This window comes from Zootoca vivipara, chromosome 15 (assembly GCF_963506605.1).
Source record: "Zootoca vivipara chromosome 15, rZooViv1.1, whole genome shotgun sequence".
Lineage (NCBI taxonomy): Eukaryota > Metazoa > Chordata > Lepidosauria > Squamata > Lacertidae > Zootoca > Zootoca vivipara.
Window position 1 is genome coordinate 27,877,394 of NC_083290.1, and position 13,708 is coordinate 27,891,101.

Here is a 13,708-nt window from a genome sequence, read left to right on the forward strand (position 1 = left end):
AGGGAAGATTCTTCAAGGACACGAAACAGGGCTCCAAAATGCAGATGGCGCACTGAAAATTGCATTTATGTAAGAATATGGCTTTTAAAAAAAGATGTACAGAGGCAAGTTGGCCATTGAAGCAGCCATAAGCCTTGGCCATGTTGACCCAGCCAAAGTTGAGCACTTTGTTAAAATATTTATTCCGTGGGGGAGTTGTGCACATGCTTAATTCTCTCCCACTAAATCAATGGGACTTAAAGAGTGCTTAACTCTGGCAGGATCATGCCCTTTGGTTCTTGGAATGTGAGTAACACCCTCATTAATATTGCTGTGTTTAAGTGTGTTTGAACTATACAGCCTCCCACCCCCAACTCAGCCCGCAATTAAAAGCTACAATCAATACCAACATTAGATTAAGCCTGAACTTTCCTGAACCTTGAAGAAAACCTCTTATTAAAATGAACATTTAAAAAAAAATACAATTGTAAACTCAAGATGTGGTCAGTTGGTCAAAATCATAAGCACAGTTTAAGAAACAGCAACAGATTGAGTGACATTGGCTTTCTCGTTGAGTCAACGTGATAAACTTATATTAGTGCAAAGAGTTTTGTAAGACTTTGGGGAAGGTCAAAATTTGAAGCTCTTGATAAACGAGGCATATCAGGGCTCCTTTGAGAGGAATAAATAAATAAATATCACAGGGCAAAAAAGTTGACTCAAAAGTAAGCACTGGGGCGGCTGTGAAGATCTTACACTGTAAACTTAAAAAAAAAAAAAAACTTTTGCCAGTCACTGTCTGAAACTTCTCTCACCAATAAAATGTTGCTCGCACCCACATCTTCTCAATTAATTCTATATATTTCCGGACCAGTTTCTCAGCTGGCCTTCTTTAGAGAAATTTTAAACAACATTTGCCAGTAAAAGATGGAAATGAGGGTGAAACAGGAGTCATTCATGATCTTGGCCATTCTTCAGATCTGCAAGTGAGTAGCTGAAAAGAGTGTGTCATCAGACTGGTTTGGGGACACTTACTAATATTCTTTGATAAATGTCAATGTTTTCTGCTAAATGACGGTAAAATTTGGTCATAGCTAAAGCTCATTAGAAACTTGTGATTTATCAGTGAATTTTCTGCCTTTTCCCACTGGTCTCTGAAAACACTGAGAGTGATTATTATTCATCATTTATAAATCATGCAAAGCTACCCAGATGCTGTATTAAAACATTTCTAACATTTACCATAGCAATGTAGGTTAAAATGAATGTTAGAAATGCAATGAACTGCTAACACTCTCGGAGGAATTCCTTCAGGATCAATCTATTCCTAAGGAAGTTTAGGACACAAAAGATTACAGATACTTAATCAGTTATATACACTGTCTGGGGTTGCAAAACTAAAAACTAAAAAACCAATGATTACATATACGTGGGCATTTATCAGCCAAGCTATCAGAGGTTCAAAGTAAATTTAAAAGCATTCCCTCTTGCCCTGACTTTGGCTTAATCACACTGCACAAAATTCTCCCTAAAATTAGCAGCACAAAAATCTAACTGGAATTGTGGGAAGTAGAATCCGTGATCACTTCATGGCATTCAGTCAAATGGAGCCATGATTAATTTCTGCAGGATCGTGCCCATCAGTTTAAAAAACACCCCATTTACTAGAAAGCTTCATCTAGATATTTGCCATCCAGTCCCAACCAACATGTATCTTTTTTTTCTGAGAAAACCAACAAGACTATGTTAAGAGCATCATAAATAAATAATCTAGACAGCTACAGTTGTTGCTTCAATTACATCTAAAAGAGCACAAAACAGAAAGCTTTTTTTTAAAGGCTTATTTAGACCGACACATTCTATGCCTTCTTATTCATAGTTTTCAGTTTTAAAAAATGGCATCATTGGTAAAATTAAGTAAATACTAATTTAACACTGAGATTAGCTGCGGTGGAAAAATATATACATATTATCGATCAGGTCTGGCAACTCCCGGCTGCTTCAGCATTAGAAATTCCCTAGCTGCAACCTTTGCCAAGTTGCCAAACCCTGGCACTGTAGCAAACATAGATACAGTGCTACCTCAGGTTACAGACACTTCAGGTTACAGACTCCGATAACCCAGAAATAGTACCTCGGGTTAAGAACTTTGCTTCAGGATGAGAACAGAAATTGTGTGGCGGCGCCGGCGGCAGTGGGAGGCCCCATTAGCTAAAGTGGTACCTCAGGTTAAGAACAGTTTCAGGTTAAAAAACGGACTTCCAAAACGAATTAAGTTCTTAACCTGAGGTACCACTGTAAAAGCTTCTCCCCAGCACTCAAATAAAAGGAGAGGTGCTCTTTAACAACAAAGAGAGAGAAAGATTGTGCTTAACGTACCAAGACAAGTTGCATGTCCCACCTCAACTTCAAAAGTAGAAGAGGGGGATTCATTATGTCCACCAAAATGCCCCTGTCATTTGTCTCTGCTTAACCAAAACTACACCAAGAGATAAGCCGCTGGGTGTTTCCATTTTACATGGTGGGAAAGCAGAGGTTGAGATGCAATGACTGGCCCAAGGACACCCAGGGCTTGGTGCCCTCCAGATGTTCTGGACTACAAACCTTTGGCTACCCCTGCCCCAGAGCACATTGAAATGAGCCACTCAGAGTGGCTGGGGAAACCTAGCCAGATGGGGAGGGTATAAATGATAAAATTATTTTTTATTATTATTAACCATGTGGTATATTGGCCTCATTTCTCTGTCTCCTCACATGCTCGACAAAGGGACTAGTTTTATTTGGATGTTTGCCTATAAAAGGTTGAATGCAAACCCCTGTCTTTGAAGCAAGCTACAGAAAAATAAAAGAAACACATACTCAAAGGTCTTGTGCATTTGTGTTCCTTGTAGATTGCAGAGATGAGGGTCACTCCTAAATTCTGTGCAGTCCCTGGCACATCAAGGGTTAATGGTATGGCTCCATCTGCATTGAGTCCAATGAGGCAAATAGTCCCAGGAAGGAGAGAATAGGTTTGCAGCCCAATAGAAGCAGTTGTGTGGCTCACTGTTCCCAACACTCTTTGCCTAGGGATCCCCCAGCAAGGGAACTACTGGAACTGCCATCCCATGCTGTCAGATAAGAACTCCTTCTCCCTAAAAGCAGATGAATGTGCAAGTCTGTTTCTATGGCTTCCAACTGCAGGGGGGCAGAGAGGGTTGAATGCTCCCTGCACTAGCAGGTATGGGGGGAAACGAGGACAACATGCTAGATTTCCCCATGCAGAGAATGTTGTTAATGTTTTGGAAGAGCATTCCCTTCTGTGAGAACATCACCTGCAAAGCCCAGAATCTGCTTCGCCTCCTTATTTGCTCTTTATGAGAGTTGGTCTAACACTGACAACAAACTGTTACTGGAGCATTCAATATGGGATTCTGGTTTGGGACCAAGAAAAGGAACTGACCAGCTGCTGCAAGAATGCATCAGTATTATATTTTTTTTAAAGGGAGTTGGCTGGTCCAACCAGAATCCCAATGACACAAAAATCGTTACATCACAATTTTTGTTGCAGATGGGGTCATCTCAGATAGGACATGCAGGGTGCTCAGACCCCTTTGTGCTCAGATGGGCATCGTCAATCCCGTTGGGGGTGCTGAGTGGTAGACTTCTTAAACTGATCTTCAAATGTGGAAAGATGAACTGCCCATTCACTGGTGAGAAGCAATCTCACATTAGCCATACACTGGCCGCGGCTGGCAATTTTTTTAAAAGACCCCAAAACAGAACTTGCGCACCCACAGTTGCCCAAACGGACAGAGAAAAGGCACATCCTGTCAGAGCCTCATGTGTACATTTGGACTACAGTAATTAAACTTGTTGGTTCATTAAAACACTTCAGAGCATCTCCAGGATTCTTGCTCTGAATCCTATTAGCAGGCTGCCTTGTAATGTGTTTGTTTGCAGAGTATTAGATACAGAAGAAATATGCCGAACTCTATATGCTGAACTCAAGCCAAATGTTTGCACAGGCACCAGTTTCAGTTTTCTGCCACTACAGGCAAAACCAGGAAGGAAAAGCAATACTGCGAGACACAGAGACCAATTTGCCAGGCTGGCTTCTACCCAGAGCCTAGGAAATAAATGCCACAAGGAGCCGATTCCCAAAGCAGCCATCAACCAGGAAAGGGAAGAGGCTTTCTCCGCAAGTAACAGAGGTTTTCTAAGATGCATTCCCCAAAGGTATAACCAGACGCTCAAGGAACACACAAGATCAGTTATGTTCCAGGACCAGAAACATGTATTCAGGAAAACTGGCGCAGCTGGATTAAGTCATTGAAAAACTGAAATGGGGAATATTTTTAACCCATCATTTTAAAAAGGAACTGCCCTACTGTCAAACTTGGTTCACACACTGATGGTGACTTTTTTTTTTTTAATTAGGTCAGTCTCTCCGCTTGAGCAACATAGTTTTTACAACAAACCCATACCCAAAGCAAATGTATGAGTTACTTGGCAAAGATCATAGTTGGTCCATGTATTAACACCCCCTCTAAATGAATAAATTGCTGATCTTCTTCATAGGTTACATTGCTTTTGTGAATTAATCTGTTAAAATAAGCTATTAAAGTTTACAGCCCAAACTGATAGCATCCATTTTAAACTCCCCGCTTTCAGAGGAAGTGTCTTTTCCCCTTCCAAAAAGAGAGATTTAATCCAGAAACCAACCCTGAGGTTGTAGTAAACAGAGTGTAAATTTCTGTTTATTTTGATTTATTTTTGAAAATGTATATTTGGCTTTCCCAGAAGTGATTTTCAAAGCAGCTTACAATAACCAAACATTTTTTTAAAAGTCGCATATCAATTACACAATGGCTCTATGCCCAAAATAATTATCGTTCAAACATCACAAGTGCACCGCGAGGTCAGAAATAAAGCTTGCAAATAGATAGTGGTGGAAGGGACATTTTGGGAGGAGGGGGAATAACAGGAACCAAATCAATAGCTGCTCCAAACTTTATGCAAGCTTCATAAAAAAGGGATGAGATGGAAGCAACAAGGCAACTGATGTTGGCATAGCTAACTGTAGACTCGAATGGAGCCATAACTGGTAGTAACTGAGAGCACATGTCTAAGCTAGGGTATGTACCTTTGAGTTTGATGGTACTTACTCCCAGGTAAGTGGGCACAGGGTTTCAAGCAGAAGGAGTCATTTCCTTCCAAGCAAATGGACAGGAATTCATTTATTTCCCCTGGCAATATATCGCGAATCATGAAGTGTGTGTGTGTGTGTGTGTGTGTGTGTGTGTGTGTGTGTGTGTGTGTGTTATGCAAAAATCACAATGTGGGAAAACTGAAGCCAGCCAATGGCTCTACATAGCTCTGTCTTTACTTCAGTCATTGTGATACGTCAGTATATTGTGATGTTTAGCTGGCAATATGATACTGAAAACCAGATATCACCCAGCCCTACAGTGTTTGCCTCTACAAGGTTCCATCCTTATTTCAGACATTGTGATATATCAGTATATTGCGATGTTTAGCTGGTAATATATGACAATATTGAAAAGCAGGTATCACCAAGCTCTACACTCAAAGCATCAACCACTCCACCACTTTGGATATTAAAATGTTTCTAAAATGGAAAAAAAATGTCAGAAAGTGCCAACCAGCCTAGATAGAAACAGCTCCTCTTTCTGCTATATCTCAAAGCCACTAGTGCAACTCTGGCTATATAATCTAGTGAGGAGGACGCTGGATTTCCTACAGGCCTCCCATCTCTCTCTCTTCTCCTGGTGCCCACTTGGCCATCATCTCAAATCTCTTCCCCCCACCTCCCCCATTTATTCTACTCCTGGCAGCATGAGGTTAATGTTAAACCCTACATCATGCTTCTAAGTTTAACAAAGAAAATAAATTCACAGGCCTATCGAAAGGAAACTCAGTTCTACTGGCTGCAGTCAAGGAAGTGAGGAACAAGGTCGCATAAAGAAGACTGTGAAAACAGACTCCGGAGGCAAGGTATGACTGCCAAGCTTGAGAGGAAAATCAAAAGGACGTACCTGTGTTGCTCTACTGTCTCGTTATCTGGAAGCTCTGCCCCACAGACGCTGCACTGTTCACCAATGACTCGGTTCTCAGTTTTTATACCCACAGCCAGTTCCCCGAGCTTGCTGAACAGCTCTCTCTGGATGAAGCCTTGTGGGAGGAGCCCCCCGTAGGCGCTAAAGTCCATAGACACCGCGAGAGCCGGCTGAACGTGCAGAGCGGGTGCCATGGAGGACGGGATGCTCAGCATGGAGTCGCCTTTGTGATTGGGTAGCACGGGGTAGATGCCCATCGTCTTGTCGCTGTGGGAAACCATGAGATCTGGCCCAGCCGGTGGGCCTTGGACCACCTCCAAGGACTGATCAGCATTCTCGTCACGGGGGTAGTGAAGTTCGCGGGCACTTGTGATGACGCTGCTGCGCGTGGGGGTGCCGGGCCCCTGCTTGCTCTTGTCATCGCCTTTGTCCCCCATGGAAGCGCTCATGTCAGCCGTCCGTGGGCTCTCGTGGCTGGAGGCCTCCTCCACCTGCATCGCTTCCGTCTTCACCTCGGACAGGTTCGGGTGGCGGCCACCGGCAGAGTGCAAGTCTTCGGGGCCGCTGTGCTGCAGCGCCCCTTGCAGCAAGGACTGGCCGATGGACATGAGGCTGTCAACGGCGGCCTTGGTGGGGCTCATGGCTGAGAGTCCAAAGGAGGTGGAGACCGAGGGGCTCTGCTCCACCATCAGGCTCTGGCTGGCCAGGCTGGAGTAGCCACTCTCTTCACTGGAATGCTTGGAGATGAGTATGTTTTTAATGTACTTTGACTTCCGGTCTTCTTCCTCTTCGGTGCTGCCATCAGCCATGTTGACCTCGGCGTCATTGTCTTCTGATGCCTGAATGGTCTCCAAGATCTTCAAGCACTGCTCCTCTAGGTATTCAATCTCCAGGATCTCAGCAGCATAGAGAAGGTCATCCAGGTCTTCGACTTTAGCTTGCAAGGTCGCCGTGTAGGCGTACTCCAGGATCTGCTGGAATGTCTTTGGCGAGAGGAAGTCCAAGGTGTAATGCTGACTGTTGCGGTGGAAGAGGATCTCGAACATTTTGCTGGTGCAAGCCAGCACTGTCCGGTGGGCATGGAACTCTTGGCTGTCCACCAAGATCACCACATCGCACAAGGTCCCAGCCAAGCGCATCTGGTTGGCTTTCTGCAGGAGGCCGGTGGCGTGGCTGGGGTTCTGGAGCTGTATCATACCCATCTTAGTCAAATCCATGGCACTCCCGGGGTCTAGGCATTAGGGAGTCTTTCCACTGCACGATCTGGAGCTGTCATAAAGGAAGGGAAATGGAGGAAGGGAGAGAAGAGAGAGAGAAATTGAGGAAAGGCAGTGGGAATGTTAACAGGCACACAGTGTGATGAGACTGAACTGAGAACTCCAAGAAGTCAAGTAGAGAACTCATCCCCTGCAAAAAAAAGAAGACAACTACACACCAAAGGTGAAAGGGGGGCCTGTGTCTCTGTTGCCTATGGGTGAATTGGAGAGAGGAAGGAAAGGGTGGGATTAGGGGTGGGGAAACACTCTTCTTTGCTCTGCTTTGCTTTCCCCTCCATCCAACAAGCCACTTTTGGACAGAGACAACTGAAGGCTTGGGGTGGGTGGAAAGCAAGGTTAACCCTGGGCAGGCAGCTAAATTGGTAGGGGGACAGTGAGGGGAGGCACAATAACTTGAGAGCAAACAGGCCCATGATTTCTACCCCAGTAGCCTTTCCCAAAGAATTCCCCAGCCTACAACTTGAAAAGATAGTGGGTGGGGGAGGACATCCTCCCTTCCTTTCTCCTTGCCTTCAGCTGTGGCCCTGGGCAGAATCACCTCTTCCACAACCCCACAGAGCCTTTTCCAGGACAAAAGTGCAGCCAGAGGGGATGGCTGGGATCCTGGCCAGCAGCTTTTCTCTCCTTTGTTCCTGGGAGGAGGGGGGGGAGTTCCATGGGGCCGAGAGGAGTGAGAGCGCATACAGAGGTTACTCGAGCAAGCACTGGGGAGCCTAAATTCTACGATCCATATGAGACTCTCTCTCCCCCCTCCCCACTTCCTCAAACCCAAGCCTACTCTCCTCCAAAGGAGACCAGGATGATACCCAGTCAGCCAACAGACAAATAGTCCATTCTTAATAGCATCTTGTTTAGACTACATTATTAGAGCGCATATACAAACTGCCTAACATCCCTTTCTCCTGCCCCGGCTCTCACATATACACGAACACATCAGCTTCTAAGTGTGCAGACACTGCAAAAGCAGATTTGGCATTAAAAGGTTAACCCCAACTACTTGGAGGTGGGTAGGGATAGGGTTGCAATGACTAAAAAGGGTCTGTCTCCATATTCTGCCCCCGCCCTCCCCTGCACGCTTATAGGCAATGACACCCTTTTGCCACAACTTTCTAGAATCAATGCAGCAGCAGCGACTGCACTTGATATAACAACACGCAACACTTTCCCCTATTGGAAGGCTATGAGGGTCCCGGTTTCTAGGGCTGCCTCCCTTGACTCCCACCATAGGTCTCTAGGAGAGTGAGGGGTTGACTTCTCCCCACCCACAAACACCCACAGGTAGCTCTTTAACTTTTAATGCCCGAACCACGAAGCAATGGGCTCCTAACTCTCACCCGGTTCCAGCATCCTCAGAGCCTCTGCACGGAAGGCAGAGTGCAGAACTAAAAAAAAAGGGGGGGGTGTCACATTAGAATAATTCAACCCCAGGAAACAGGAGCTGGGGGAAACTCGGGACTCGGTCCCCAGGTCCCGGTCAGGTCTCACTCGCTTCCCACCGGCCAGGCTAGGTACCCGAACCCTAGCACTTTTTCCCATCCGCACCAGCGCTAGAATGGATCGCTCCGCATCTGAGCTTCTAAGCGGAGCTTTCGAATTACAACTGATCCAGGTTGAAGATTAGGGAGCAATCTTAGTTGTTTAATTTTTTGTGGGGGGTGCGCCTATTTTTATGACTTTGCGGGAGAAGGCTCTTTGTGGCGCAAGTCTGAACTGTGCCATCAAGGGAGAAGCGAGCGGGGCGCGTTTACTGGCAAAGAGATATTTATGAGGTCCAGAAGCCGCGATTTAACCCAGCAGGGGAAAGAAAGCAAGGCGAAATCCCCTCGTATTTTGCAACTAAAGCAGGAGGAGGGGAAAGAAAACACTCTCTATATATACATAATAAGAGTAAAAGGGAAAACGCTTTTTTAAAAAGACGTCTTCTTTGCACTTCTCTTCAACACCCCCCCCCCCAAAAAAGCAACCCAATTCATAATACAGTTAAGCCGCGAGGGTGTACATTTATTTTTCAGAACTGAGATCGAGGAGAAATATACTGCCCAAGCAAGCACTTGAATTGGGCTTGGAGGGGGTGAATCCGCGGGTGTCCATCAAATTGGAAGCCAAAACTCCTTTGGGGTTGGAGGCAAAAGAAGTCCGAAAATCCGAGGTCTGTGTTGTTTTAGCCTCGTTGTTCGCTGGCGCCCTTTGCGCCGGTTGCGGCGCGCAGGCGGGGGCTCTCAGTCCCCACACCACGCAAACATTTAAAGACAAGGTGCAATTCTGATGTTGGCGTAACTGACCTGTTCGTCTGTGCCCCTTCCCCAAATAATTAGTCTTGAGCAACCTCCGACTATTTTGACCAACAGTTGCTTCCGATGCAAACGCATATGACCGCCCCCAAAATACGTGTCCTCGAGCAGAGCCCTGTTCCGCCAGGCACGAGGATGAGGAACCCAGGGCTCACATACCCCGGCCGGCGCACGCCTTCGGCAGCCTCCGCGCACAACCAACACGCGCAACTGCCGGCGCTCACCGCGCACCCCGACCTTAGCACCATCCCCAAAGATGGCAAGGTTGGAGCAAAGTGCAATCGCCCCGCTTCCCCCCGAAAAATAGCAAGTTGGTATCCCCCACTCCAACAGAAAACCCCAAATATTCTACTCTCTTGCACGGGATGCTGTTCCCTTTGCAACTGCGTAGGAGCGCACACAGTCCACAATCTCCTTGTGCTTTCTAACATCAAATGACTATTTTATTGACATAAGGGATTTCGTTGCCCTTTTTTAATCCTTTTTCCATTCCTTCTCGGCCTTTAAAAAAATAATTTCTTTTATATCTATTGTGCCCGGGCGCGCAAATGCTGCTTTTTCGCATGCCGTAGCGCACACGCTCCACGACTTCGGCCACTGTCCTGCGCTCGCACGCCACTTCGCTCCCCAAGAAAAAGAATAAATGCCCCGAAAAACTTGCCACGCGCTCCCCAGGTGCTCTGCGAAGTATCCCGAACTGACACCCCCCCCCGCGCCCGCGCGGGCATGTTCCCCTCTCCAAAGAAAGGGAGGGAAGGAGGAGGAGGAAGAAAAACGCCATCAACCACCACAACAAAAAAGACCCTTCCTTGGGGCACTTTTTCTCTCCTCCACCCCAAGTTTTGCGCAGGAGCCCTCGGGGGCCGTCGCTTGCCCCGCGCGTAATTGCGCACGCCAGCCCAAGGAGCAAGTTTTTGGCTCGGTCCCGCTCGCGGAGACTTACCGGGCTCTGCACCGCGGAACTCTTGCGGGCTGCTAAAGAAGCAGCGGCGGCGGAGGAGGCAGGAGGAGGCGGCAGTGGCGGAGGAGCGGAGGCGGCGGCGGCCGGAGGAACAGCATCGCCGGCGCGTCAGGCGAGTTCGCAGCGCCCGCTCTCAGGCTCTCTAGCTGCGCTCGGCGGCGCGGCTAGCAAATCACCAGCGGCTGCCTGACGTTGCCACGGCTGGCGAGGCGCGTCGGGGCCGCCCCCTGCTCTCCTCCCCTGCGAAGCCCCAGCCAGGCACCATCTTGACTGCTGGCACCGACGGCTCCTGCCCACAAGCGGCCGCGCGCGGCGCAGCGCCCGGACCCGGCCTAGCCACGGCCACCCAGTGCACGGAGCCGGACGCCGGGGCCGCACGACCAAGTCGGGGAATCGGGGATGGCCTGACCCCTAGCTGCCAAAGACGCCTCTGCTGCTCTGATTGCAGCTGGACTATTGGCTACACGCGGGACAAAGAGTCGGGCGCTCAAGAGTTGCGCCCGCGTCACGCGAGAAAATTCAACAGGGAGCGAGGGAGTGGGGGGACGGACCCCTGTTGAATTTCGACCTGCTCGACGGCTCTTGGAGGCGCGGAAGGGGAGGGGCTGCTGCTGCCAAGGAGGACAACGGGGTTTGCTTACACATTCGAGGGGCTGCATGAGCGCTAGTCTGCCTGCACCGCTCGCGGTTCTCGCGTGCAAAAAAACCCGTTGGCTGAGCACGGCGCGGTGGACTGCCGGGACGCTGCGGAAGAAGCCGCCCCGATCTACAATTGGACGTGGCTGCCTTGGGAATGGAGAGGCGCCGGTGCTTCAGCGGTGGAATTGGATGCTTGGCCTGCATTCTGATGGAAATATTCCCTAAAGCAAGGATGCACGGCAGGGGCGCTCTGCACGTGCCCAGATGTACTCTTTTTTTAGCCCACTTACCAGATCCTCCCCGAAGATTTCTTTTCAGTCCCTTGCGTCAAATGAATCCTGATGTTACAGATACCACCCAATCGCTCGTGTGATTAACCCATTTTCCATCACCAAACACACACACAGCCTGCAACTCAGGACCCAGACAAGGTTCGCCACCAACCGACGCACGCGCTTCTTGAAGCGCTTATAGGGACTCCGGATGGGATTCAACCCGTGGAAACGCTGTGCGCATGGGGACGGCAGAGAAGCCGTCCACATGATGCGGGGGAGGGATAGTAGGATTAAAATGAGCCCCCCCCTCCCACAACATGCCCAGCTCCCTTTGATCCCGTCCACCTGTGACCAGATGTTTTCGGGGCAGTAACTAAAGGAACAGAACCGTTTCAAGTACAGTACAGTATTACACAGCGCGGACCTGTTGTAACTCGCCGCACCTTCTTCGGGGTGGGTTGGTGGGTGGAATTCCGGATTGAGAACCCGATGCGCTCAAGAAGGGCCGCCCCAGAAAGTTGCGCTGGGTTCACTGGAAAGTCCGATCCGGAAAATACGTGCGGGACACGCGCGCGCGCGCCATAGGGGCTCCCGAGGGATAGGGCTGCTGCTGCTGCTGCTGCTGCTGCTGCTGCTGCTGCTGCTGCTGCTGCTGCTGCTGTTGCTGCTGCTGCTGCTGCTGCTGCTGCTGCTGGACAGCGCTCTCCCTCTGCCCGGATCAAATATGGAGGCGGCGGCAGCAGACGCCTACGGGAGGGGCGGAGGGGGAGGGATCAAGAGCCCCCCTCCTTTCTCCCTCCACTACGCCTCCCTGCTGCTACCTGCTGCTGCTGCTGAAACTCGCGAGCCCCAGCTGGACGCCCCCCTCCGCACCGCAACACACACGCCCCAGGTTAAAACAAGAAAACACGTGCGCTTCGCCTGCACGCATCCAAAATTAAGACAAAGACTCTCCGCCCCCAGCACCCGTCCAGTGTTCTGCCGTCTACTAGGCATGCAGGGGATTCTTCGCTCCTCGCTCCCACCCCACCCCCCTGTTGCCAGTCCTCGTCGTCTCCCTACTACACGCGGACTCCGTTCGCACGCCCAGGTAGATGCACGCAGCGGGTGCTAATAAAACCAAATGGGCGGGATATAAATCACCATCATTAAAAATTCTTAAATGAAACTCGGGGCGGGGAAGGACAACGGTGGGAAGAGTGGCTGGGGTGGGGACTTCACAAGTCCTGAAACTCGAAAGGGTGTTTCATGAGCTACAGATGTTGGGGGGGGGATTTTTTTTTTCTTTTTTAAAGTCCCGGTTATAGGAAGCTGCAGTATATTGAGCCAGGCATGCTTACTTTGGAGATTGCTGAGTAAACATGCACAGGATTGCTCTGGAAATGACCCTGTGAACCCAACATACCCACTAAAATGGGAGGCTCACTCACTGTGAGTGTCTCTGCATGCTCTGTCCTGGCCATGGGGAAGCAGACTCTGGCCACAGACTCATACAGAGAAGCAGCAGGTTGAGTCCCTCTGGGTCCTGCTCCTCCTGACTCCCACACACTGTAAAAGCAGGAGTAAAGAGTGCAGGGGAACCTCTGCTTTCAATTTACAGTGCCACTGATGTCCCCCACTTCTCAGAAGTCTGAAAATTGCTAAATTTAAAAATGCAATTGAGAAGGGAGGGCCAATGGCTTAGTCCCCATCACAGACTGAGCAAGCAAGAAATGGAAAAAGAACAATTTTCAAGTTCCTTCCAAGAAAGCTGCTCCTCCAGTTTGCTTCTTTCTCTTGGCTGTTGTAGGAGCGATTTTGCCAAAATGGGGAAATTGCGGAGTTAATCCTCTACATCTTAAGCTCCAGTTAATCAATTGGTTAGACAGAGGGAAGGTGGAGAGGGGTGTCAGTGTGGGCATACTGATAGGAAGCTTGGAACTGGGCCAGCCCTGACACCTGACTTTTTAATAATAATGATAATGATAATGATAATAATAATAATAATAATTTATTTATACTCCGCCCACTACCGAGAAAGCCCTCTGCCTCATTCCCTGAGGCCCTCGGCGCTGGACCTCAATGTCCGGGCAGAATAATGGGAGTGGAGATGCTCCTTCAGGTATACTGGACCGAGGCCACTTAGGGCTTTAAAGGTCAGCACCAACACTTTGAATTGTGCTCGGAAACGTACTGGGAGCCAATGTAGGTCTTTCAAGACAGGTGTTATATGGTCTCGGCAGCCGCT

The 13,708-nt window shown here is 48.8% G+C and overlaps 1 protein-coding gene across 3 annotated transcripts in view; it reads right to left on the minus strand.

Moving 5' to 3' along the window:
* ZBTB16 (zinc finger and BTB domain containing 16) overlaps positions 1 to 12,097 on the minus strand; it is a 190,119-nt gene extending 178,022 nt beyond the window's left edge. Inside the window, exons 1-2 of one of the 3 annotated variants that reach the window (XM_035138957.2) lie at positions 11,925 to 12,097; positions 6,018 to 7,307 (exon numbers count right to left, since the gene is read on the minus strand). In XM_035138957.2, coding sequence (XP_034994848.2) covers positions 6,018 to 7,255 — 1,238 coding nt within the window. In that variant the 5' untranslated portion in view covers positions 7,256 to 7,307; positions 11,925 to 12,097. Of the gene's footprint in view, positions 1 to 6,017; positions 7,308 to 10,549; positions 10,799 to 11,905 lie in introns of those variants that run through there. The other 2 variants (XM_035138956.2, XM_035138955.2) reach the window with 2 other exon arrangements.
* Positions 12,098 to 13,708: the final 1,611 nt, after the last annotated feature.